This window comes from Microtus pennsylvanicus, chromosome 11, assembly GCF_037038515.1.
Source record: "Microtus pennsylvanicus isolate mMicPen1 chromosome 11, mMicPen1.hap1, whole genome shotgun sequence".
NCBI classification, from domain to species: domain Eukaryota; kingdom Metazoa; phylum Chordata; class Mammalia; order Rodentia; family Cricetidae; genus Microtus; species Microtus pennsylvanicus.
The window spans coordinates 10,143,917-10,169,862 of record NC_134589.1 but is presented as its reverse complement, the minus strand read 5'-3'; the positions used below and the strand labels follow the sequence as shown (position 1 = coordinate 10,169,862).

The following is a 25,946-nucleotide window of genomic DNA, read 5'->3' as shown; positions in this document are numbered from 1 at the left end:
ATAATAAGTCTCTATATGGTTATTTGGGAGCGGCTGCCGGGACACAGAGAAACTCCACTTACGATGCACACCAGACATTTGAATATAGTGGAGGTGAGGAAACAGCCCACTACTGGGGAGAATACATAAAGACAGAACAGGAATACCTTCTGCCGTAAGGTAGGCGTGTGGTTGTGTCCCTAAGTCGCGGTTGGTGTCGCTGAGTTGAACGAACAAGGAAAGTGGCCATTGTTGAGGGCGAGACTTCCTTTAAACTTCTTGTGAGGGTGGAGAGATGACTCCAAGACTCAGAGCACTTGCTGCTCTTGCAGAGGAACTGGGTTCGATTCCCACCCACAGGGTGGCTCATAACCATCTGGAACTTCAGCTCCAGGGGATCTAATAGCCTCTTCTGACTTCCGAGGGTGCTGCACATACAGGGTGCCCAGACACACAAACAAACTCTCATACTCATTAAAAATCTGGAAAAAAAAAATTGTAGTTTTTTTTTTCCGGAGGGATGGGGGAAGAGTCTCTTCTATGTAGTCCTGGATGTTCTGGAACTCACTCTGTAGACCAGGCAGGCCTCGGACTCACAGAGATCGTCCTGCATCTGCCTCCCGAGTGTTGGGATTAAAGGCGTGCACCACCGCCGCCCAGCCTGGCCTGTTATTTTTAATTGCATGAATGTGCCTGCTTATCTGTATGTACACCTGCATGTGGTGCTTGTGGAGGCTAGAGGAGGGCTCAGGACTCCTTGAACTGGAATTATAGATTATTGAGAGCCAATGGAGAGGGGGCTGGGACAGAACCGGGTCCTCTGCAAGCACAGTAAGTATTTTTAAAGACTAAGCCTCTTTCCTGCCCTGTTTACGATCACTCGTGTCACTCCTTCCTGACCCCCCTCCCTGCATGTATCTGAGACAGAGTCTCCTGTAACCAGGCTGGCCAAAGACCTGGAACATTCCATCTTCCTGCCTCTCCCTCTGACATGCTAGGATTTCAGGCCCGGTTTATGTGGTGTTGAGGCTTGGGCCCAAGACTTCATACATACTAGAGGAACACTGTAACTGAGCAGTATCCCTGGCTCTGTCCTTTTCCACTGTGAGGGTGGTGGCATTTAGTCTAGTAAAACAATGAGGCTGAGAAAGACTTTGACTACAATGCTAACATACTTGTACTTTCTTCCCTAGCAGCTTTAAACCATAGTTCACACGCTAAACCATGCACTCATCCAAAGTATTTGTTTTTTGGTTTATCTCTGGAGCTGGGTGACAATCATCATATTCACCCATACATGTTATTGAAACAGTCTGATATACTAAAAGATGTGGTGATATTTTGTTTGTGCTCTAGTAAATAAAGCTTGCCTGAAGATCAGAGGGCAGAGCTAGCCACTAGTTAGTCACAGAGGCCAGGCAGTGCTGGCACACACTTTTAATCCCAGCACTCAGGAGGAGGAAGCAGAAAGATCAGGAGTTCAAGGCTGCCCTGGGCTCTGAATGTGTCTGAAAGAGAAGCAGAGCACAGGCAATGGAGGTGGCTCACACCTTTAATCCCAGCACTAGGGAGGTAGAGACAGGAATATAAAGCGGGTGGAGATAGGATCTCAAGCGCACCCAGTCTGAGGATTGTAGAGATATGAGCTCTCGGCCATTGGATCTGAGTATTCTGTAGAGGTGAGAACTAGTTAGTATCTGGCTGCCCTGCTTCTCTGAGCTTAAAACCAATTAGGATTTGTGCTACATCTGGCACCCAACGAGGTCCTGGGAGTTGCTGCTTCTTCCGCCCTGGCCTGACCACAGCAGAGGGCATCTGTTGCAGTCATGTCCGCTGTGATTGCAGCTCTAGCTGCTTCGTATGGGTTTCGGTTCAGGGTCTGAATCGGACTCCGACAGTGAGGGCAGTCTGTGTCCGCTGCCAGCCGCCGGCTCTCTCATGCACTTGACCAAATCGCCTTCAGCCAAGCCCTCTCAGACAGTGGCAGTGACTGGGCACTGGAGGTGGCAGTTGAGGAAGATTTTGAGACTGGAGTTCACCTTGACCCTGCTGTCAAAGAAATTCAATATAATCCTACCTTTGAGATTGTTCCTATGGCTGCTCCAGAAATGAGATTTCTGGATATCTAGAGCAGCTCACATCAATATGACTTCATGTTTGAACAGCAAAGATGGACATTTGTATTTGAAATTGGTCAGAAGAAACAGAAAAGAGGAAAAAGTTCAAAGGAAATGATGCTTCTAATATTGATGGTTTCTTGGGACCATGGGCAAATTTGTGGATGAAAAAGATGTAGCCAAACGTTCAGAAGAAGAACAAAAGGAGTTGGATGAAATCACAGCAATGAAGTGAGATGTCCTTCTGCATGTGTTGCTTTTATTGGCTAATGAATAAAGCTGTTTTGGCAAATGGCTTAGCAGAGTAAAGCCAGGCAGGAAATCCTAACAGATATATATAGAAAGAGTAGGCAGAGTCAGAGAGACACCATGTAGCTGCCGAAGGAGACAGATGCCAGAACCTTACTGGTAGGCCACACCATCATGGTGATTCACAGATTAATAAAAATGGGTTAATTTAAGGTGTAAGAGCTAGCTAGGAATATACCTAAACTATTGGCCAAACACTGTTGTAATTAATATAGTTTCTGTGTGATTATTTGAATCAGGGCAGATGGAAAATGAACCAGAAGCTTCTGTTTACACAGTAAAGAGGCAGAAAAAAGGCAAATAGGAAAAGGAGAGACCTGGGGAGGAGAAGACAATCTTACACGTTGAAGAAATGTATGATGTTCAAGGCAGGCCCTGCGTGCACACACCTCCGGATGTCGGTGTTAATCTACAGTTGTCTGGGCCACCTGAAAATGTTATCTTCCCTAAAACAAAATTCCTGTGTGGTCTGGACACACAAAGGGTGTCAGTGTGGTCAGGCTGTTTTCTCTTTCTGGACGTTTGTTTGTTCCATGGACTGTAAAGTTAAGCTATGGGAAGTTTATGGAGACCGGCGCTGTCTGAACACATTGATTGGTCACAGTAAAGCTGTGAGGGAATCTGTGTCAACACTGCAGGGACACAGGTCCTCAGAGCGGCCTGTGACAGGTACCTGAAGCTCTGGGACACAGAAACGGACAGGGTAAGCCAAGATTTATAAACCGAAGAGCACCCTATTGTGTCGGGTTCAATCCCGATGAAGACAAGCAAAATCTCTTTGTGGCTGGGACGTCTTGCGGAAAGATTGTGCAGTGGAGAGATTGTTCAGGAATATGATCGGCATTTGGGAGCTGTCAACACCGTTGTTTTTGTTGATGAGAATTGAAGATTTGTGAGTACGTCTGGAGGAATGATGTAACTAACGACATGGAAAGGTAGCAGACCCTTTGCCATCCAACCGAAGTGGAAGGAAGGAAAGGACCAATGTAGTCTGATAATTGCCTAGTTGGCCTCAAACTTAACCAGGTAGCAAAGCTGGCCTTGAACTCTGTGTCCTCCTGCCTCAGTCTCCTGAATTCTGGGATTACAGGCATGAGCTATCATGCCCATTTTAGCACCCCACTTTAAGTGGCTATCCTATTGTCACAGATGAGGGAACTGATTCATGGCGAGATTGAGTTTCTCGCCCAGTATCTTTGCACCCGCAATGATTGGCACAGGGTCTGGCACAGCCTCAGGACTCGAGAGTCCGGGTGTGACCAACCCCAAAGATTCCTGTATGTCGTCCTTGGACTGACTGATGGTCACACAAATCTAGACAAGGTCACTGGTCTCAAGCTCTCTTGGGGGACACTGCCTTGTGCCTGAGGTCAATGTTTGTCACCATCAACCTCAGAAAAAAAGGGTAGGTGCAGTTACATTCAAGTCCGGCGCTCCCTAGAATGGGGACGCTCATTTCTTGAGTCCCCTAGCTGAAATACATTGCAATCAGGAAACCCAAGTGTTTATTTAGGCTTTCGCCCCCCCCCCCCCCATTTTCTTTAAATAAGGTCTAACTATTCAGTCCAGGCTGACCTCGAACTCGAGGCAATCCTCCAGCCTCAGCCTCCCCAGTACTGGGATTAGAGGCGCGCGCCACCACCCTTCGGTGCAGGGATGCATGAGGCGGGTGTCTTTCTCCAGTCCTCCAGCCCTCGGTGGACTGGAGGTGGGGTAACACTGTCCTCAGGAACGCCAGGACCTACAGCCACCCGGGACGCGCAGGCGCACACCAACAGGCGGCTAGGCATAGGAAAAGTCCTCCACTGTCCCGTCGCCCGGCCGGGAAGGAGCCGCTCTCTACGGTCGCGCGTCATCTCGTCTCCTCTATCCCGTCCTGCTTTGCGGCGCAGGGGCAAGATGGCTGCTGAGAAGCAGGTCCCGGGTGGAGGTGGTGGCGGCGGCGGCGCCGGCAGCGGTGGAGGCGGCGGCAGCGGCGGTGGACGCGGTGCCGGAGGAGATGAGAATAAAGAAAACGAACGCCCTTCAGCAGGATCGAAGGCAAACAAAGAATTCGGGGATAGCCTGAGTTTGGAGAGTATCCTAGAGCGGTGGCCTAACTAGCAATGACTACGTGTCGATCTGGAGGGCTGGGGGCGGGAGAGGCAGCGGGTGCCGGCCCCGGGCTGCGGAGGCCGAGTCGTGCGCTTTCCTCTGCTCTTCCTTTTCGGCACTCACAGGGCCAGGGTTTGCCTCTCGTCCGGGCTTTCCTCGTACACTCCTCGCCTTCCAAGGATTTTCCCCAGGTGGTGTGGAGATGTTGGGCAGCTTCCCTCCGTTGCCCCTCAGATGTCCAGCTGGAGGGCTGAGCTGGGTTGACACCCTGGCCACCCCGCGGGGCGCCTGGTTGGCACCTCGAGCCCCTGAATTGTGGAGAGGAAAGCGCAGCCTTCACTTTTCAGCGTAGGGCCATGGTTGGACAGCTGTTAGGTGCTTTAAAAGGCTTCTTACCTGTGTACTTTGTTTTATATCATGTGTGTGGTCTTCTGAGTAGGTCAGTAGGCATTTTGTCTTGTCGGGGTATTCGCGAAGAGCTGGAGGAATCACTTTCTTGGATGTATGAGTCCGCGTGGGTGTAGGTGCGGGTGAAGTGTGTGCTGGTCAGAGGTCAACATTGTCTTAACTCACTCTCTGCCGTATTCTTTGAGACTGGGGCTCTCACTAGAACTGGATTTTACCGTCTTCGATAGGAGCTCACTACAGGGATCTTTCTGTCTCTGGGATGACATATGCAAACCACGTGCCTTTTTCCATGAGTTCTCGGGAGTTACAGTCGTGTCTTCAGGCTTAGACAAAAGTCCTTTAACGACTGAGCAATCTTGCCAGCTCTCAGGAATCATTTCCAGGTTTTTATTAGTTTATATATCATTTGTGTGGTTGCAGTATTAGTACGTGGCTTTTTTGGTTTTGTGTGCTTTTAAATATTTTCAAGTGTTGTGTTTGCCTGCGTGTATGTGTGTGTGTGTGTGTGTGTGTGTGTACTACATGTGTGCCTGGTGCCCACAGAGGCCTGAAGAGGGTTCTGGATTCCCTGGAACTGGAGTTACAGATGGTTAAGCGCCTCCATGTGGGTGCTGGGAACTGAACCTGGGTTCCTCTGAAGAGCAACGAGTGCTCTTAACCACTGAGCTGTCTCTCCAGCCCATTTTTGTGTTTTTGAGACGAAAGTTTTGCAGTGTAGCCCAATCTGGCCTTGAACTCCTGCTCATTCTCTCCCTGTACCTTCTGAGGGTTGAGATTAGAAGCACACGACACCACTGCTGGGGTCCTTTGTGCTTTTTGAGATGCATATCAAATGGAGATAATTTAGAGGGACTTCTGAAATAAAACAGCTTTCTGTGTAAATTCTCCCGGACTTGTGGCTTTGCTTTTGCTCTGGTAGTGTTATGTCATTTTTTTTTTGATTTTTTTGATATGTGCATTGATGTTCTGCTTGCTTGTATGTTTGTGTGAGGGTGTCAGATCTTGGAGCTACAGACAGCTATGAGCTTCCATATGGGCGTTGGGAACTGAACCCAGGTACTCTGGAAGAACAGTCACTGCTCTTAACCACTGAGCCATCTCTCCAACGTGTATCATTCTTAATAAATATTAGAATGCCCTAGTTTTATTATGAACTCCAGGAAGGAGGAAAAACTTGGATTTTTTTTTTTTTTTTGGAAACTGACTTATCTTAATTGATGTGTGTTGATCATAGGTTTTGGAAACATTGTAGCTGTTAAGGAAAGTTACGTTTGGCCAGCACTGGCAGCACCGAGACCGTGTAGTTAGCCCCTGTCATACATAACCATTCTGTTTGCATGAGTGCTGTGTGAGGTCCAGGTGGACAGCATTGAAATCCAGTGTCAGCACTGAAATCCAGCAGCTTTGTTTCGTCTGCTAGGTTTCCCCATCACCTACCAGACTGCCCTCCCCTTTGGTCTGAAAATAGTAACATCTGGGACAATTCACTCTTCTGTAAACTTAGCCTTGTCCTTTGACAAGATAACTGTTGAAAATGTTGACGAAAGAATCCAGGGTTAGCGTCCTCAGGCTCTCACGGGTGTTCAGAGGTCACCTACGATCATTGGAATACACAGGTATTCACATCACGATTCATAACAGTAGCAAAACTACAGTCATGAAGTAGCAATGAAAATCATTTTATGGTTGGGGGTCACCACAACATGAGGATCTGTATTCAAGGGCCGCAGCCCTAGGAAGGCTGGGAACCACTGCTGTAAGCTTTTCCTTGATCTTGGCTCTAGTTCTTCAGATTATTAAGGAGTCCCAGCAGCAGCATGGCTTACGGCATGGAGACTTCCAGCGGTACAGGTCAGTGTCCTGAACACAATGTGGCAGTAATTGTGATACTTTATAATGTAGCTGCTTTTGTTAATTTCCTGCTCACTGCGGTATAAAAAAGTATGCCGAGATGGTCCAGCATTGCATTTATATTGAGTCTTCAAAAGGTATGTAATTTTTTTTATTTTTTTTTGGTTTTTTGAGATGGTGTTTCTCTATGTAGCAATCCTGGTTGTCCTGGAATTCATTTTATAGACCTGGCTAACCTACAAAGACTCACAGAGATCAGTCTGCCTCTTTCCAAGTGCTGGGACTAAAGGTGTGCACCACTGCCTGGTAGAATTTTAAAATTGTATGACTCGATGGTTAAAAGCACTGGAGGATCTGGGTTTGATTCCCGGCACCAAGACGGTTCAGTCTCGGGGAGTTGAAAACCCTCAACTCCCCTGTCAGCACTGCGTGTATCTAGTTTACAGACACACGTGCAGGAGAACACTCACACAGCACTGCGTGTATCTAGTTTACAGACACACGTGCAGGAGAACACTCACACAGCACTGCGTGTATCTAGTGTACAGACACACGTGCAGGAGAACACTCATACAGCACTGCGTGTATCTAGTGTACAGACACACGTGCAGGAGAACACTCACACAGCACTGCGTGTATCTAGTGCACAGACACACGTGCAGGAGAACACTCACACAGCACTGCGTGTATCTAGTGCACAGACACACGTGCAGGAGAACACTCACACAGCACTGCGTGTATCTAGTGTACAGACACACGTGCAGGAAAACACTCACACAGCACTGCGTGTATCTAGTTTACAGACACACGTGCAGGAGAACACTCACACAGCACTGCGTGTATCTAGTGTACAGACACACGTGCAGGAGAACACTCATACAGCACTGCGTGTATCTAGTTTACAGACACACGTGCAGGAGAACACTCACACAGCACTGCGTGTATCTAGTTTACAGACACACGTGCAGGAGAACACTCACACAGCACTGCGTGTATCTAGTGTACAGACACACGTGCAGGAGAACACTCACACAGCACTGCGTGTATCTAGTGTACAGACACACGTGCAGGAGAACACTCACACAGCACTGCGTGTATCTAGTGTACAGACACACGTGCAGGAGAACACTCATACAGCACTGCGTGTCTCTAGTTTACAGACACACGTGCAGGAGAACACTCACACAGCACTGCGTGTCTCTAGTTTACAGACACACGTGCAGGAGAACACTCATACAGCACTGCGTGTATCTAGTTTACAGACACACGTGCAGGAGAACACTCATACAGCACTGCGTGTATCTAGTGTACAGACACACGTGCAGGAGAACACTCATACAGCACTGCGTGTATCTAGTGTACAGACATATGTGCAGGAGAACACTCACACAGCACTGCGTGTATCTAGTGTACAGACACACGTGCAGGAGAACACTCACACAGCACTGCGTGTATCTAGTGTACAGACATATGTGCAGGAGAACACTCATACAGCACTGCGTGTATCTAGTGTACAGACACACGTGCAGGAGAACACTCATACAGCACTGCGTGTATCTAGTTTACAGACACACGTGCAGGAGAACACTCATACAGCACTGCGTGTATCTAGTGTACAGACACACGTGCAGGAGAACACTCACACAGCACTGCGTGTATCTAGTGCACAGACACACGTGCAGGAGAACACTCATACAGCACTGCGTGTATCTAGTTTACAGACACACGTGCAGGAGAACACTCACACAGCACTGCGTGTATCTAGTTTACAGACACTCGTGCAGGAGAACACTCATACAGCACTGCGTGTATCTAGTTTACAGACACTCGTGCAGGAGAACACTCATACAGCACTGCGTGTATCTAGTGCACAGACACACGTGCAGGAGAACACTCATACAGCACTGCGTGTATCTAGTTTACAGACACACGTGCAGGAGAACACTCATACAGCACTGCGTGTATCTAGTTTACAGACACACGTGCAGGAGAACACTCATACAGCACTGCGTGTATCTAGTGTACAGACACACGTGCAGGAGAACACTCACACAGCACTGCGTGTATCTAGTGTACAGACACACGTGCAGGAGAACACTCATACAGCACTGCGTGTATCTAGTGCACAGACACACGTGCAGGAGAACACTCATACAGCACTGCGTGTATCTAGTTTACAGACACACGTGCAGGAGAACACTCATACAGCACTGCGTGTATCTAGTGCACAGACACACGTGCAGGAGAACACTCATACAGCACTGCGTGTATCTAGTTTACAGACACACGTGCAGGAGAACACTCACACAGCACTGCGTGTATCTAGTTTACAGACACACGTGCAGGAGAACACTCATACAGCACTGCGTGTATCTAGTTTACAGACACACGTGCAGGAGAACACTCATACAGCACTGCGTGTATCTAGTGCACAGACACACGTGCAGGAGAACACTCATACAGCACTGCGTGTATCTAGTGTACAGACACACGTGCAGGAGAACACTCATACAGCACTGCGTGTATCTAGTTTACAGACACACGTGCAGGAGAACACTCACACAGCACTGCGTGTATCTAGTTTACAGACACACGTGCAGGAGAACACTCATACAGCACTGCGTGTATCTAGTTTACAGACACACGTGCAGGAGAACACTCATACAGCACTGCGTGTATCTAATGCACAGACACACGTGCAGGAGAACACTCACACAGCACTGCGTGTATCTAGTGTACAGACACACGTGCAGGAGAACACTCATACAGCACTGCGTGTATCTAGTGTACAGACATATGTGCAGGAGAACACTCACACAGCACTGCGTGTATCTAGTGTACAGACACACGTGCAGGAGAACACTCACACAGCACTGCGTGTATCTAGTGCACAGACACACGTGCTGGAGAACACTCATACAGCACTGCGTGTATCTAGTGTACAGACACACGTGCAGGAGAACACTCACACAGCACTGCGTGTATCTAGTGTACAGACACACGTGCAGGAGAACACTCATACAGCACTGCGTGTATCTAGTGTACAGACACACGTGCAGGAGAACACTCACACAGCACTGCGTGTATCTAGTGTACAGACACACGTGCAGGAGAACACTCATACAGCACTGCGTGTATCTAGTGCACAGACACACGTGCAGGAGAACACTCACACAGCACTGCGTGTATCTAGTGTACAGACACACGTGCAGGAGAACACTCATACAGCACTGCGTGTATCTAGTGCACAGACACACGTGCTGGAGAACACTCATACAGCACTGCGTGTATCTAGTTTACAGACACACGTGCAGGAGAACACTCACACAGCACTGCGTGTATCTAGTGCACAGACACACGTGCAGGAGAACACTCATACACATAAAAATATAACAATCAGTGTGGTTTGTGTGCTTGCTGAGGTCTGTTGTGGCCTTTGACTAAGGAGGATGGGAGGGTCTCTGGGTAAAGTCACTCTTTTTACTCTGAAAGTATTTTGTGGGAGAAAACTGAGATTCTGTGTAACAGGAAGGCTACCTGTTAGTTTTTTGGCTGCCCAGACTCCCTAAATAACCACAGAGAAACTGTATTGATTAAATCACTGCTTGGCCTATTAGCTCTAGCTTCTTATTGACTAGCTCTTACATCTTATTTTAACCCATTTCTATTGATCTGTGTATCACCATGAGGCTGTGGCTTACCGGGTAAAGTTGTGGCCTCTGTATCCAGTGGGCTACATGGCTTCTCTAACTCCACCCTCCTTCTCCCAGCGTTCAGTTCAGTGCTGTTGTCTCTCCCCCAGCTCTACTCGTGTGCCCCATCACAGGCCAAGACAGTGTCTTTATTAAACACTGGCATTCCCAGCATACAGAGGGGAATCCCACATCAATTCTGTGATGTGTGTTCCTGTTAGGCTTATATTCATGTATATTCTGTATGTGCTCATAGTGTGCAGTCGGTTTTATGACTTATAAGCTAATATTTTGATACTTAAACTGACTGAGGCTTGGTCAGCAGAAGCCCTTTCAGATGGGCTCTTTGACATAACTGACCCCAGTCTTCCCGTATTAAGTCAGGGATATCGAGTCATATTTTCACATATAGTACATTGCACCCTTTTCAGATGCGGCTTTATTTTTATTGGGATTGAACTCAGGACCACTGCATGCTTGGCAAGATCTTTATTACTAAGCTACAGCCCCATCTCAGAGTGCATCTGTCTTAGGTGTAGTTGGGTTAGTGTATTCTTGAAACAGGGTCTGTGTAGTACCGTGGCCTCCAGCGTGCTGTCTTGCCACCTGCCGAGTGCCTGGTTTACAGTTGAGCACCTGACTTATGCTTTCTTTTTTTGGAGGTACTCTTACTCAATAACTCTTACCTCAGAATTGCTATGTAACCAGGCTAGCCTTGAACTTGGATCGTCTTAAGTCAGCTTGCCGCGTGCTGGTAGTTCAGGTGTGGGCCTCCACGCCTGGCAGTCTCAGGTTGTTGTTTTTCTTTTTTTCTTTTTTTTTTTTTTTTGGTTTTCGAGACAGGGTTTCTCTGTGGCTTTGGAGCCTGTCCTGGAACTCCCTTGGTAGACCAGGCTGGTCTCGAACTCACAGAGATCCGCCTGCCTCTGCCTCCCGAGTGCTGGGATTAAAGGCGTGCGCCACCATCGCCCGGCTGTTGTTTTTCGTTTATTTTATGATCCTGGAAGTTATACACAGAAGCTTAGACACACTGGTGTGTGCTCTGTTGCTGTGTTCATCCCTAGGTCTTGCGTTTTGAGGCAGCATCTCACCATGTGGCTCGACAACTGTCTGTAACTCCAGTTCCAGGGGATCTGATGTCCCTTCGGGCCAGTGCCCATGGAGAGCAGAAGAGGGCGTTGGCTCCCTGGAGCTGGAGTTACTGCTGGAGGCTATGAACCGGCCACCTGATGTGGTGTTGGGGATGCAGCACGGGTCCTCAGGAAGGGCAGCAAGTGATCTCGACCATCAAGCCTTCTTTCTCACCCTTCGTCTTAGTATGTTTTTATCTACTTTGTGTTCACATGTGTTTGTATGTGGGTACGTGCATGCCAGGGCACACATGGAGAGGTCAAGGGACAGCTTGAGGAAGTCCGTTCTCTTCCTTCCAGCACGTGAGTCCCGAGGATGTAACTCGGGTTATCGGCTTGTCGTTGGCTTGGCAGCTGATGTCTTCCCACTGAGCCATCTCCCTGACCCCAGTTTTGGCCTATTGATGGCATCCGAGGAAGACTCACTAAGGTTCGGGGCCAAGTGGAGCAGTGTGAGGAGAGCGAGGAAGCAGAGAGCAGAGTCCAGGAAGTTCTACTCTAGTTACAGGAAGTTTGTGTGCGTGGTGCACACGTGTCCCTTTTAACAGAATGAGCCCACACTCACGGGGCCCTCTGCACCAACGTAACCTGGCAGCCTGGGAAATGTTCTCTGTGCTAACTGCTTCCTTGCTGGAGGAAATTCTGAGCATATTCTTTCCTTGTTTGGGGTTGCCCTTGGGTATTGTCTAGTCACATGACTTCAGTTATTCAGGCGCAGCTTGATGATGGTTGGGAGCAGCTCTCTTCCACGGTTTTCTTACACAGCAGGTTTTCATGAGAACTAGCCTCACCAGGCTGACGGTTGCTAGAAAGCAGATGCTGATTGTGTTGGGGACTTGAGCAGCTCTGAACTTGTCTGGCACAGCAGCTGCTGCTCCTCACAGCTGTGCTCTCATGCAGGCCACACCTCCACAGAGACTGCCTCGCACTCTCTCGTATGTTTCTTTTCCTTCCGGCAGCAAAATTTTTTGATCTGTACTCTAGCCTACTACGTAGGGTGAAGCTTGTCCAGCTTTTTGCTCCTTAGGCAGAGATTGTAGTTACACACCCAGTCCAAAGCACAGGGCTGGCTCCATCTTTCTTTCATTTTGAGTTTTTTTTTCTTTTTTTTTTTGTTTTGTTTTGTTTTTCGAGACAGGGTTTCTCTGTAGCTTTGGAGCCTGTCCTGGAACTCCCTTGGTAGACCAGGCTGGCCTCGAACTCACAGAGATCCGCCTGTCTCTGCCTCCCAAGTGCTGGGATTACAGGCGTGTGCCACCACCGCCCGGCCTCATTTTGAGTTTCTTATAGCATATGAATTTATAAACACTTACAACAATGGAACCAAAACAGACGAATCTCTTTGTTATTCTAGAGACCTAGAAATAAATAGGGATCGAGGGCATTTTGATTTCAGAATTAGACTTTATTATTTGTTTATTTATTTGGGGTTTTGGGACGGGGTCTTATAGCTCGGGCTGACTATGTAGACAGAATTTGTTTTAAACTCCTGGTCCTCTTGACTTGATCTTCTCGCTGTATGTGCACCGCCATGCCTGGCTCTTGTGTTTAGTCCGTGTTCTTGTAGCTATTAAGAATGTGTGTGTGGAAGCTGGGCGGTGGTGGCCATGCCTTTAATTCCAGCACTCGGGGAGGCCGAGGCAGGCGGAGGATCTTTGTGAGTTTGAGGCCAACCTGGTCTACAAGAACTAGTTCCAGGGGCTGGAGAGATGGCTCAGTGGTTAAGAGCACTGTCTGCTCTTCCAGAGGTCCTGAGTTCAATTCCCAGCAACAACATGGTGGCTCCAAACCATCTGTAATGAGATCTGGCGCCCTCCTCTGGCATGTGGGTATACATGGAGGCAGAAAGTTGTATACATAATAAATAAATAAATCTTAAAAAAAAAAAAAGAGCTAGTTCCAGGACTCCAAAGCTACAGAGAAACCCTCTTGCCGGGGGGGGGGGGGGGGGGGAATGTGTGTGATTCTAGAGGCTGGAGAGATGGCTCAGCTGTTAAAAGCATTGACTGTGCTAGGACTCCGGTTTGAGTCCCACATGATGGCTCCTAACTGACTGTAACTCCAGTCTCAAGGGAGCTGACATCCTCCTAGCCTATGAGGGTACCAGTCACATAAGTGGTGTATGGGCATGCATGTAGGCAGAATACCCATACACATAAAAATTAAGAAAAAAAGAATCTTTTAAAAAAACTGTGATAATGAGGTAATATTTAAATATTTTAAGCAAGACATTTGGCTAACACATGTAATCTTAGCACTTGATAAACGGAGGCAGGAGGATTACCTTGGAATTTGAGGTCAGCCTGGTCTATCTGGTGAGTTCCGTACTTGCTTGGGCCGCAGTGTTAGACCTTATCTCAAAAAGCCAAGAAGGGGGAAAATGTAATCATTTTATATTGTAAATTGGATGCTCTGGTGCTGTGACGGATAGGTCTGTAGAATTCCTTTGTCCTCTGTTGCAGCAGTCACATTGGCCCTCGTGTTTGACAGGTGACGTCACCGTAAGCAGTCCTCGGAACCTTTGCCCCCCTTTATTATAGACTGTTCTGTTCAAAGTACTACCGGCTGGGCTGAGTGGACCTTGATTTGTGTTTCCTCACAGGGGCTACTGCTCTCGAAGACAAAGGCGTCTCCGGAAAACACTCAACTTTAAGATGGGGAACAGACACAAATTCACCGGAAAGAAAGTAACCGAGGAGCTCCTGACTGATAACAGGTGCCAGGCTCTAAGTTCTGGACTGCACAGTGCCAGGTGGCACATCTGGCTCTTGAATCCTCGTGTGCCTGCCCTCTGAGCAGCTCCGCTCTGTGGGGTGGCTGTGCTGTGCTCCTCCTGCATCTGTCGGTGAAGAGATCCAGTAGCTTGCTCAAGAGCTGTGCGGGGGTTGGGGTGTAGTCCAGCTTGTAGAGTGCCTGTCTGGCACACACAGAGCCCTGACTGGGATTCCCGGCAGCTCACTTGTAATCCCAACACTTGGAAAATGGAGGCAGGAGGATCAAGACTTCAGGGTCGTCTGGCAGGGCGGTGGTGCCACGCACCTTCAGAGGCAGAGGCAGGCGGATCTCTGTGAATTCTTGGCCAGCCTGGTCTACAGAGTGAGTTTAGTTCTAGGATAGCCAGGGCTGTTACACAGAGAAACCCTGTCTCAAGAAACAAAACAAAAACAAACAAAAAAAATTCAGGGTTGTCCTTGGCTGCGTAGCAAATCTGAGGGCAGAATGAGTTGTGTGAGGCCCTATCCCCGTCAGAAAAGACAGTGTGTGGAGTAGTTTCTGGAGCTTTGGTGTGGACCAGCTTCTTCTCTTGCCTCCTGTTTGCATGCTGCAGGGGCAGCTTATTGCTGGAGTGCTTCCATGCAAGCATGTTAGAGAAAAACCAAGGGGGTAACCCAGCACAAGGAAGGGGCAAGCAGCAGGACCCCTGGGGTTTGCGGGTGAGCCAGTCCAGCCAATCAGTGAACTTAGCAAGAGACTCTGTCTCAAAGCAAGGTGGAGACTGTAGAGATGATGCCGTTGTTGACCTCTGACCTCCGAGTGCATGCACATAGACATGCACACACAGGTGTATATACCACACACAAAACAGTTTTGTTCGTTAGACTGAGTTCTTTACCAAAAAAAAAAAAAGTCTGATAGCCAGGTGTGGTAGTGCATGCCTTTGATCCTAACATTTGAAAGGCCAAGGCAGGGAGGTCTCTGTGAGTTTGAGGCTAGCCTGATCTACAGAGTGAGTTTTAGGACAGCTTAGACTGCATAAACAAACCCTGTCTCAAAAAAAAATCCTGAAGATCATAGCAGACTTAGGTTACTGCCCCATCAGGAAGTACGAGCTGTGGTCTGTGTTAGGTATTTAGTGCAGAGTGAGGTGAGACAGGCTGGAGCCCCCACAGTCACACAGCTCGCAGGAAAGGCCGTGGACTCCAGCACAGGCTCTAGTGCAGTGCTTCATCGCTCTTGTTTTTTGGAAGTCTGTATGCTTGCTTGCTTGCTTTGAGATAGGGTCTCACTTTGTAGCCTAGGCTTCCCTGTATTTATGATCCCCCTGCCTCAGCCTCCTATGTGCTGGAGTTCCCGGTGAGCACCACCGTGGCCGCATATTATCCTGCACTTAAGCTCTTGATTTCTACCTGGGCTCCAGTCCTAGGCTGGCCTGGTTTGAGTGGTAGAGGCTCTTCAGTGGGCTAGCCCTAGCAGGTGACTAGAAACGTGAGGTGGAGCCTGTGCTGTGAGAATGGCGTCCTGAGGGAGGGACAGGGCACTGTCCCTCAGAGGAGAGCCTTCGTTCATCTTCCACCCTCTGCTGTAGGTACTTGCTGCTGGTTCTGATGGATGCAGAAAGAGCCTGGAGCTATGCCATGCAACTCAAACAGGAAGCCAACACCGAGCCCCGAAAACGGTTTCACCTGCTGTCTCGCCTTCGCAAAGCCGTGAAGCATGCCGAGGAACTGGAACGCTTGTGTGAGAGCAACCGCGTGGATGCCAAGACCAAGCTAGAGGCTCAGGTCATTGTCTCCACATCCAGTTTTCCTTTATTGTGGAGACTCGAGTCATGCCTTTAAAAAGAACTACAGCTAAACAGAGCAGTTTGTTACCTTATACATCCACGGCCTCCTGCGGCCAGGCACGTGCTCCTGTAGCTACAGCTACAGAATAGGTTGTTACCTTATACATCCACGGCCTCCTGCGGCCAGGCACGTGCTCCTGTAGCTACAGCCCTGCCCTTCCTCTCAGAGGGTGAAGTTAGTGTCTCTTATTTTCAGCTCTTCGATTTTCATAATTAGCTATAATACTTTGATGATAGCCAGGCTTCTTTTAATACATAGGTAGAAAGTTTTATATTGTATACCTGGGAAAGTGCCCAGAAGTATTTTTGACAATCAGTTTGTTTTTAGAGATGATAATTATATTCAATATATTTTAAGTTATTTTATGTGTATAGCTGTTTTGCCTGCATGTCTGTACTCTATGTTCATGCTGGGGATGATAGATACAAAAGGTTATATTCAACCTGTTTTTTTTGATTTTTTTGAGATAGGGTTTCTCTGTAGCTTTGGAGCCTGTCCTGGAGCTAGCTCTTGTAAACCAGGCTGGCCTCAGATTCACAGAGATCCACCTGCCCGAGTGCTGGAATTAAAGGTGTGTGCCACCACCGCCCGGCTAAGTTTTTCTCTTTAAAAGTCAACTTGATGGGGATGGAGAGGAGGTCAGTGAATAAGAGCACTGGCTGCTCTTACACAGGTCCTGGGTTCCTAGCACCCAGCATGGCAGCCCACAGCTGTCTGTAACTCAGGGGCTCCTCTGATGCCCCCTTCTCTCCTCCATCAGCACCAGGCACACATGTGCTACACAGACATATATGCAGGCAAAACACCTGCACACATTTGAATAAGAATAGGATGTGCGGAGCCCTAGCTTCCTTCCATAGCACCCCAAAAGCAACTCAGAAGGCAAACCTGAGAAGCCCGCTGCTTAGCAGTTCTTTTCCACCCCTTGTAGGCCTACACAGCTTACCTCTCAGGAATGCTGCGCTTTGAACATCAAGAATGGAAAGCTGCCATTGAGGCTTTTAACAAGTGCAAGTAAGTCCTCCCGACCAGACGCAGGGGCTGCTCTAGTTAAGGCACAGTCTCCGTGGAAGTTAGGACAGTTTGTTTTCCGTATAGCAAGTTTATTCTCTTTTTATCCTTAGACTACGCTACTCTGTAGTCAGTAAAATACCTTCAAAGGGCTTGTGTTTTTATTTTGACCATGTGGTCTTTTGTGAGTTTGCTTTCCTTAAATATGGCTGCCATAATGTCTGCCATGTGTCTGACGTTTGTTTGCTTGCAGAACTATCTATGAGAAGCTAGCCAGTGCGTTCACAGAGGAGCAGGCTGTGCTGTATAACCAGCGTGTGGAAGAGATCTCGCCCAACATCCGCTACTGTGCTTACAACATAGGTGAGCAGGCACCGAGGCCTTGTTCTTCCGCGGACATGGTTTGCTGGGAGGCTTATGTAACTTCTCTATGTTAACATCCATCCTTGGCCTGAGGGTGTTTGCCTGTTTGGTCTTGGGTCTCACTATGTAGACCAGGCTGGCCTCACACTCTAGAGCCCCACCTGCCTCTGCCTCCCAAGTGCCGGCATTAAAGACGTGCGCTGCTATACCTGGCTTGGCCTTAGTTCTGAAGACAGCAAAAGTAGAGCTGCTGATGTGCACTGTGGCACGTGAACCCGTGTACACACAGGTGGTGATGGTGATGAGTTGTCGGTGACAGCCTCACTCAGTCTACAGACTGGCTCTTTGGCTTCTGTTTGCATCCCTTTATCTTCTCTACTCCCCAAGAACCGTGTAGAGGCCCAGCCAGGGCTATATTTTACTTTCTCGGAGGAGTTTCAGATCCACAGTGAAGCTAAGTGAAAGATGCGAGGATTTTCATGCACGTTCTGAGCCCACGCCTGCATAGCCTCCCCTCCTACCATCTCCCACGAATGTTTTTATTTATGTGTTTGTGCCTGCCTGAGTTTATGTACTGTGTGTATGTGTTGCCTGAGGAGGTTAGAGGAGGGCATCAGATCCCATGAACTAGGGCAGCTGACTGAGAGCTGGTAAGGTTACTGGGAACTGAGCCCAGGGCCTCTGTAAGAGCAGCAGACGCTCTTACTACTGAGCCGTCTCCAGCCCACCAGGGTAGTACTTTTGTACAGTTGCACCTACGTTAACTTGCCATAATGTCTCAAAATCTATAATTAGTCCTACGGCTCAGCTTGACATTGAGTTCTTGAAATTTTAGATCAGTGTAATGACATGTATAATGACATGTAGCCACCATTCCTACCAGTGTTTTCAATGCCCCAGTCAGTTTGTTTTTGGAAAAACTTGTCTTCAGAGCAGAAAGTGTTGACCTGCTGTAGTAATGAATAGGTCCATTTCATTAGAGGGGAAAGTACTGTCACTCTGAATAAAAGATTTTTCTCTCTCTCTGTCTCTCAGGGGACCAGTCAGCTATCAATGAACTCATGCAGATGAGACTGAGGTCTGGGGGCACAGAGGGGCTCCTTGCTGAGAAACTGGAGGTAATCTATGATATACATGTTTATGGGAGGTGATTTGATTTTTTTTTTTTTTTTTTTTTTTTTGGTTTTTCGAGACAGGGTTTCTCTGTGGTTTTGGAGCCTGTCCTGGAACTAGCTCTTGTAGACCAGGCTGGTCTCGAACTCACAGAGATCCTCCTGCCTCTGCCTCCCAAGTGCTGGGATTAAAGGCGTGCGCCACCACCGCCTGGCTGGGAGGTGATTTGAAACAGTCTAGACACAACATGTAATTCAGCCCCTGGGGAGATTTGCTACTATTATATGTGTCTTTATAGTTGTAGCTGCATTACAAAGCTGTTCCCTTAATATTTAAGTATTTAACTTACATGTACATTTATCATCAATATGTGCATTATATATATATATATATATATATATATATATATATATATGTCTACTTTTGTGTGTGTGTAATCCTGACTAGCCTGGAACTCGGAGAGATCCACCTAGCTCTGCCTGCTGAGTGCCAGGATCCAAGGATCCATCAATGAACTTGATTTCTACCTCGCTGTGTGGCTTTGATAGCCTGGATCTTACTGTGTGGACAAGGTGGCCTTGAGCTCCTAGAGATCTGCCTGCCTCTGCCTCCCAAGTGTTAGGATGAAGGTTTTCAGGCTCATTCTATAAGCTGATCTTGAACTCATGGTTGTCCTGCCTCGGCCTTAGAAGTGTTGGGATTACAGACGTGAGCCATTATACCTGAAAACCTTTTTCTTCCTGAACAAGTAACATAGAGTCATAGAAAAAGTAGAAATGTAAAAAATTGGAAGTATTTGACTTCCCATGAACTAAAATTCATGATACCAGAGAAAATTTTGAATAAGGAGAAATGCTGTCGGTTTTCAGGGTGTGCTATGTCAGTTGCAGAAAGAGACAGCTGTTAGGTGGCACTGTTGTCACCGTTCACACTGCAACTTCTTAAAACTGCATTGCAGGCCTTGATCACTCAGACTCGAGCCAAGCAGGCGGCTACCATGAGTGAGGTGGAGTGGAGGGGGAGGACGGTTCCGGTGAAGATTGACAAGGTGCGGATCTTCTTACTGGGACTGGCCGACAATGAAGCTGCGATTGTCCAGGTGAGGAGGAGGTGCCTGTGGTGCTCCCAACTGTGTTTCTGAAGGTCTCCTGGAGTTGAAGCTGTCGTCCCTCAGGGTGTTCATGTCTCCCAAAACCCAAATGGTCTTAAAGCTGTTTGGTAAATCTAGAGAAGCATTCCTTTGGCTAAGTCAAGCAGCGGGGAATTACATCCACGCGGTGGAGGGTTTTACAGTGACCCCTGGGGGGCGGAGAAGGTTTGCTCCCTGCAGAGGTGCACAGCAAGCCAGCAGGTGGTGCAGCTGCTTAGACTCCTGGAGTCTGACCTGTGTCCTCGCCTTCGCGCCCTCAGGGCCACCTCTCATTCCTGGGCCCTTCAGAAGAGCCTGGGCGAACCAGAATGTCTTGTTCTGCATGTGCTCTCCATGTAATAGTCGTACAAAAGCTGTCCTTGACAGCTACTTACTGCATAATTGCCTGCTTGTGGCTGAGAACAGCCAGAGGCAGCCCCAGAGACACAGGTCCTGGTTAGTGAGGCAGCAATGACTGAGGCTCTTGGAGCTCCTCCACGGGAGAAGGGCATCTTCTAAGACAGCGAGCTTCTGACCATGGCCTCTTGGGTATTTCTGAGGCCTGGCAGTTACCAGTGAACCCCAGGTCATGAATGGGACCTGGAGTCTGCGTTGCAACTTGATGAGGATGTTGAGCGTCCAGACTTTCCAGCCACTCTCCACTGTGGCTGCTTTGGGCGGGGGCAGTTTTCAGTAATTGAAGGATTTATTTATGTACTGGTCTGTATTGCACGTCACTCTGTCACTTTCTTTTGCTTTGCTTAAAGGGCAGAATGATGGAACAACACCAGAAAGTTTGTTTTTCTTAAACTAGAAGATTGAACAACTAGTAGAACTAATTTTTTGCTTTTGTTTTTTTGAGACAGAGCTTCTCTGTGTGTAACAGCCCTGACTGTCTTGGAACTAGCTCTTGTAGACCAGGCTGGCCTTGAACTCACATAGATCCACTTGCCTCTGCCTCCCAAGTGGTGGCATTTAAAGTGTGCCTCTACACCCGACTTGAAGAACTAATTTTATTTTAGTTTTTTACATTTATTTTGTGAGGGGGCACACACACACAGACACATATGTGTTTGGGTTTTTTGTGACTAAAGACTGACATCAGCTAGACACCCTAAAGCAGTTGGAGGGGCTGGGACTTATCTCATGGTAGCGAGTATACTCAAGCTGGAGACCTCAGTTCAATCTCTAGTACCAGAAGGAAGAAGGTAGTTCAAGGCTGACCAAAAAAGAGACTGGGAAGGAAACCAGTCAGTATGTCATCTCATCTAGTCATTACTCTAAGTATGTGCTTGCAGAATTAAATGCATGCCTTCTGTTTGTCATCTGTCACAGCACACGTAATAGCAGTGTGCTTCCTAAGTGCTGCCTTGCCTGTCTGTTATCAGACCTGTGCTGTGCGCGGCTCATAGCACGCATAGTGAGGATGCAGCAAAGCTTTCTGTAGAAGAGGTTTTGTCGTTTGTTTGGTTTTGGGTTTGCAGGGCTGGGGACGAAACCCAGACCCTAAAGCATGCTCGGCAATCACTCTGCCGTGGACTTATGCCTCAGATGGTTTTCATATTTTGTTTCAAATAGGTTCTCAGTCCTGGAACTCACTCTGTAGACCAGGCTGGCCTCAAACTTGCAAAGATCCACCTGCCTCTGCCTCCTGAGTGCTGGGATTAAAGGCTTGTGCCACCATATCTGGCTTTTTCTATATTTTAAATTACTATTGAGAATAGATTTCTCAAACTAAGAGCTATTTTATATCTATTTTATATTACCTCTTATATCTAAAGAGCTGTTTATATCTATTAATTTTTTTTAAAAGATTTATTAATTTTTTTTTATGTACGGTGTTCTATCTGCATATGTGCCTACAGAATAGAAGAGGGCACCAGATCTCATTATAGATGGATGTGAGCCACCATGTGGTTGCTGGGAATTGAACTCAGGACCTCTGGAAGGATAGTCAGTGTTCTTAACCTCAGAGCCATCTCTCCAGCCCTATCAAATTTTTATATTTTATTTTTTACCATGTGTGTATGGTCAGTCCATGTACGCATGTGGAGGTCAGAGGTCAACTTAAAAGCAATCAATTTTCCCCTTCCACCGTGTGGCTCCTAGGTATTGCATCAGGTCTTACGGCTTCGTGGCCAGCATCTTATAATCCTCCCACTAGGGAAGCAGAAGCAGGCAGATTTCTGTGAGTTCCAGGCCATCTAGGGCTACACAGTGAGACCCTATCTCAAAATAAGTAGATTTGATCTTTTTTTTTATGTCTTGAGTAGGATTGAGAGCATTTACCCTTTCCTAAAAAAAGGAAAAACCCAAACAAACAAAACCTTTTCTTTAGCGTATTTCCTTGTGTTTCTGTCTTCTGGACTTCTCTCTCAGTATGGGGTGAGGCTTGATTCCTGTGCCCTTGCTTCTCCTATGGGTGTGGTGGGGAATGTGGCTAGACTTGCCTCGTGTGTCTCTTAGTCACACTGCACCATCTTCAGCAGTCCCTACCAGCAAGTGAAAACAGTCCAGGACCCCTTCAGTAGTGGAGACGCTGGAGCCCAATCCAGTGGCCTTGCCCCGGCTGGCCTGGATGCCCCGCTGGAGAAGAGTGCCCCCCGCCCCGTGCTTGGAGTTTCATCAAACAGATCTAGAATTTTCTGATTGACCTAGTAGGCTTCAGACCCTGTGCCATAGGCACACCTGGCAGCCGGGTCCAGCCAAGCTCCCATTCTTACGCAGGGAGTTTGCCCTTTATGTGTGGAGCACATTCCTGCTGGTTCTGTGCAGACGGGACTGCTGGGATGTGGAGAGGGAGTCCTGTCTCTGCATGTTGGGAGGCGTGCCTCCTTTCAGGAGTCATCTTGGCATCAAGTATAGGTTCTAGAATAAATGTGCTGTTAATACATAAAGACTTCCTGTTTGGAGACATTTTGCCCTGGGCAGGAAGATTCATGACAAGTTCTCTGATACTTGGTGGTCTCTGAGTCACTGAGCAGTGTGGGTGGCACATGACAAACAAGTCTTCCCCTTCAGACATGCCTTTTCCTTCACTGTGGAAAATGTTCACGAAACCCCGAATGCAGTGTAGAGCATGTGGGAGCCGTGGGAAATCTGACCGCCGATGACGGCTGTGAAGAGGGCTAGCATTCTGGCTTCCTTTAACATTTCCTACCAATAGGAGGGAAGACAGAGCCTCGTTATTGCCCGCTGTCAGACAACTCCACCCATCTGAAAGGAGCGCTCTGGTGGATCTGTGAGATATGTGGGTTCAGACGGGTGCTGGGGCTGACTGAGTCCTAAGTGGTGCCGGGGTGGTCATGTGTCTTACTCAGTTGTCACAGTTCCACAGAAATCTTACATTGAAAATTTAGAGCCCAGCAGTGGTGGCACACGCCTTTAATCCCAGCACCTGGGAGGCAGAGGCAGGCGGATCTCTTTGAGTTCAAAGCCAACCTGGTCTATAGAGCAATTCCAGGGCAGCCAGGGCTACACATAGAAACCCTGTCTTAAACAAGCAAACAAAGAATTTGGTTAGATGGTTATGAGGAATTGCGCTGGACAGACAGTTCTGTGATGTGCTTGGATTGTTCCATTTAAATCTCAGTTAAAATGCTGGTGCACGATGCCTGCCGCACTGCGGAGCGTGGCTAGAGCACCGTCCGTCTTGTGCTGTGCTGGTCCGCAGGCTGCTCTGCTGCGGGAACCAGCTGGTGAGGCCTTGTTTGCCTTCAAGTTACAGGAAGCCATGGCCCCGATTTGGCACCAGTTAGTGAGGGACAGGAAAGTCAAGTGACCTGTAAGTGGAAGGGTCTGTTGGTTTACATTGGGCAATCCACAGAGGAGATTCTTTACTCTGGAAAGTAGAGCTTTTTCTCTAAGCTCCTTCATCTCCTGCAGGAGTGGGCCTTCTGGGCGGGCTGCTGGGCTTCCTGAGAGGTTGGTTGGATGTTAATGTTTTTCAGGTTGACTGTTAGTTCTGTGGAAAGTCAAACATAACCATGGAATGCTGCTGTTTTCATTTCACTGGGCCTGCAAGTAGCACGGGCCTGTCTGCTTTCTGCCGTTTGTCGTTCCCTGCTCTGTCAGATTCTTTAGGGCGGATAATGTGGTGTGGCAGGCATTCGGTGAGTGAATCACTTGGTCATCTATCCAGGCCGTGTAGCGGAGGGTGACGCCCAGTACTTGTACAAAGATTGTCAACTCAATCCTGTCAATCATTTCTGCCCAAAAGTTGTCCTGCGTTGGCCACATATGTATGACACTGGATCAGGACGTCTAGAGAAGACAACTTAGTCTGGCATTTAGGAGAAGTATCTTTTGGTGGGATATTGATTAGTAATGTGTTTTGTGCTTGACTCTAAAAGAAATCGGCTCGTATCTGTAAAGGTGTTTGTAGGCCTCTCTGAGCTATGCTGGCGCCATATTCAGGAGTTTGGCTGGGGCTGCCCACAAGAGATCGTCATAGCTGAGCTTGCTGACTGTCCACATTTCTCATAGAAGGAGGGTGCCAGTAGGGCCATAGCACCCTCACCTGAGTATCCAGGTGCATGAATTCTGCCCTAATAGTACAGGACCTTGGGGGGAAAGACTGAGGGAGGGGACTCCATCTGCACAGGCTTGGAGGAGCCATTACCCCAGTTGGGCACAAGCCTTCCAGTGGGAGAGCCTTAAGGTCACCTATTCCTGCCTGTGGTCCCTCACCCTCATTGCTCTGTAAGCCAGATAAACTCATTGGTTCTCCAGAGTGAACAGTGGAGTTAGTTGTGCATGTGTTGGTCACTAGGACCAGTGGAGGGAGGGATGTTTTCGTCTAGGGGAGGCATTGTAGCAATAAAAGGGCAGTTCTGTTGGCATGCAGCAGCTTGACAACAGAAGGGGAAGAGACATCTGCTGTGCTGTTTCCTCAGTGTGAGGAAACAGCATCCTGGGGGGTCTATAGACTCCCCCAAGGGCACTAGGTGACGGCCTTTGCAGAATCATTGGAGGTGCGTTCTGTGATGGGGAGACACTCCAAGCACAGGGCCCTGGCAGCTTGAGGTGACGCCTGCAGACGTGGCTCTCTTCAGCGTGTTCACTTTTCCAGTGTAGTTTCCATCGTAGTATATGGCGGATAAGAAAATCATATGCACAAGTGACACGCTAAGGGATTCACGAGGCTGGAGTTAAGATCACGTATGTTAAGTGGCTCACAACTCTAGCTCCAGGGGATCTGATGCCATCTGGCCTCCATGGGCACCTGAATTTAAAATAAAATAAGAACCTAAGGCTATCTTGGGTCAGGTAAGTGTGTTAGTGCGGTGGGAGGATCGTATTACTACCGTGCCCTCCTCCGATTTGCTCAGAATGGTCTTTTGCTGCATTTGCCACTGTTTAGGCTGAAAGTGAAGAAACAAAGGAGCGGCTGTTCGAGTCCATGCTCAGTGAGTGCCGAGATGCCCTGCAGGCCGTGCGGGAAGAGCTCAAGCCTGACCAGGTGCGACCATCTCCTGCCTGGTGCTACCTCCTCCCCATCTGTCCTGTCCTCAGGGTGGCCCAGGGTCCCTGCATCACCATTAGCCTTTGGGGCGTTTGCAGATGTGATCAGCTTGTTAACAAGAGGCCTATGGGCTCCAGGTTTATGACTTCATTCTCATGGCCTCTTCTTCATAGTGATCCCATGGTTTCAGCCTCTTGTCTCCAGGAGCACTCCTGGTGTGTGGTGCTCCCCTTTTCCATGGTGTGATCCGTTCAGGCATCTGGACTGAAAACCTAAGAACCATTTTATATCTCTGGGTCCTCGCTATAATGTCTCTCCCTGTTGATGACTCCACTGTCAGGGTTCTGTTGAAGCAGAATTTAGAATCTAGGCATGTAGCCCAAGATGGACTTCTGCTCTTGTTCCCCGAAGAGCTGGGCTTGCAGAGATTGGTAGCCATGACTGCTTTACACTGGTTCTTGCACAGCATTTTAACTTACACAGAGATGGCCATAAAGGTGAGGTGGTGCAGAATTGTAACATTCTGCAGAGGCAGGAGGATTGCCAGTTGGGTAATTGAAAAACACTTAAATACTCACTCCTGCAGTCTCTTCTACCCCGTGCGGTAGCATCTCCATGGATGCTGGCGGTTAAGGATGCAGATTGCGCTGGGGCTCTTCCCGCCGTTCAGCTGACAGAGCAGGGGAGCCAACTCTGGGTCTGAAGGGACCCTCTGTGGTGC

The 25,946-nt window shown here is 48.3% G+C and overlaps 1 protein-coding gene and 1 pseudogene across 1 annotated transcript in view; both read left to right on the top strand.

Annotated features, from left to right (window-relative positions):
- Window positions 1-2,757: 2,757 nt before the first annotated feature.
- LOC142859908 (pre-mRNA-processing factor 17 pseudogene) lies at window positions 2,758-3,324 on the top strand (annotated as a pseudogene).
- A 966-nt stretch (window positions 3,325-4,290) lies between these two features.
- The window catches only part of Srp68 (signal recognition particle 68), a 32,446-nt gene continuing 10,790 nt past the window's right edge, over window positions 4,291-25,946 (top strand). The window contains exons 1-9 of the mRNA XM_075990141.1: window positions 4,291-4,482; window positions 6,692-6,758; window positions 14,183-14,296; window positions 15,887-16,082; window positions 17,077-17,159; window positions 17,410-17,519; window positions 18,555-18,637; window positions 19,591-19,731; window positions 25,124-25,222. Of these exons, the coding sequence (XP_075846256.1) occupies window positions 4,305-4,482; window positions 6,692-6,758; window positions 14,183-14,296; window positions 15,887-16,082; window positions 17,077-17,159; window positions 17,410-17,519; window positions 18,555-18,637; window positions 19,591-19,731; window positions 25,124-25,222 (1,071 nt within the window). The 5' untranslated portion in view covers window positions 4,291-4,304. The remainder of the gene's footprint in view (window positions 4,483-6,691; window positions 6,759-14,182; window positions 14,297-15,886; window positions 16,083-17,076; window positions 17,160-17,409; window positions 17,520-18,554; window positions 18,638-19,590; window positions 19,732-25,123; window positions 25,223-25,946) is intronic.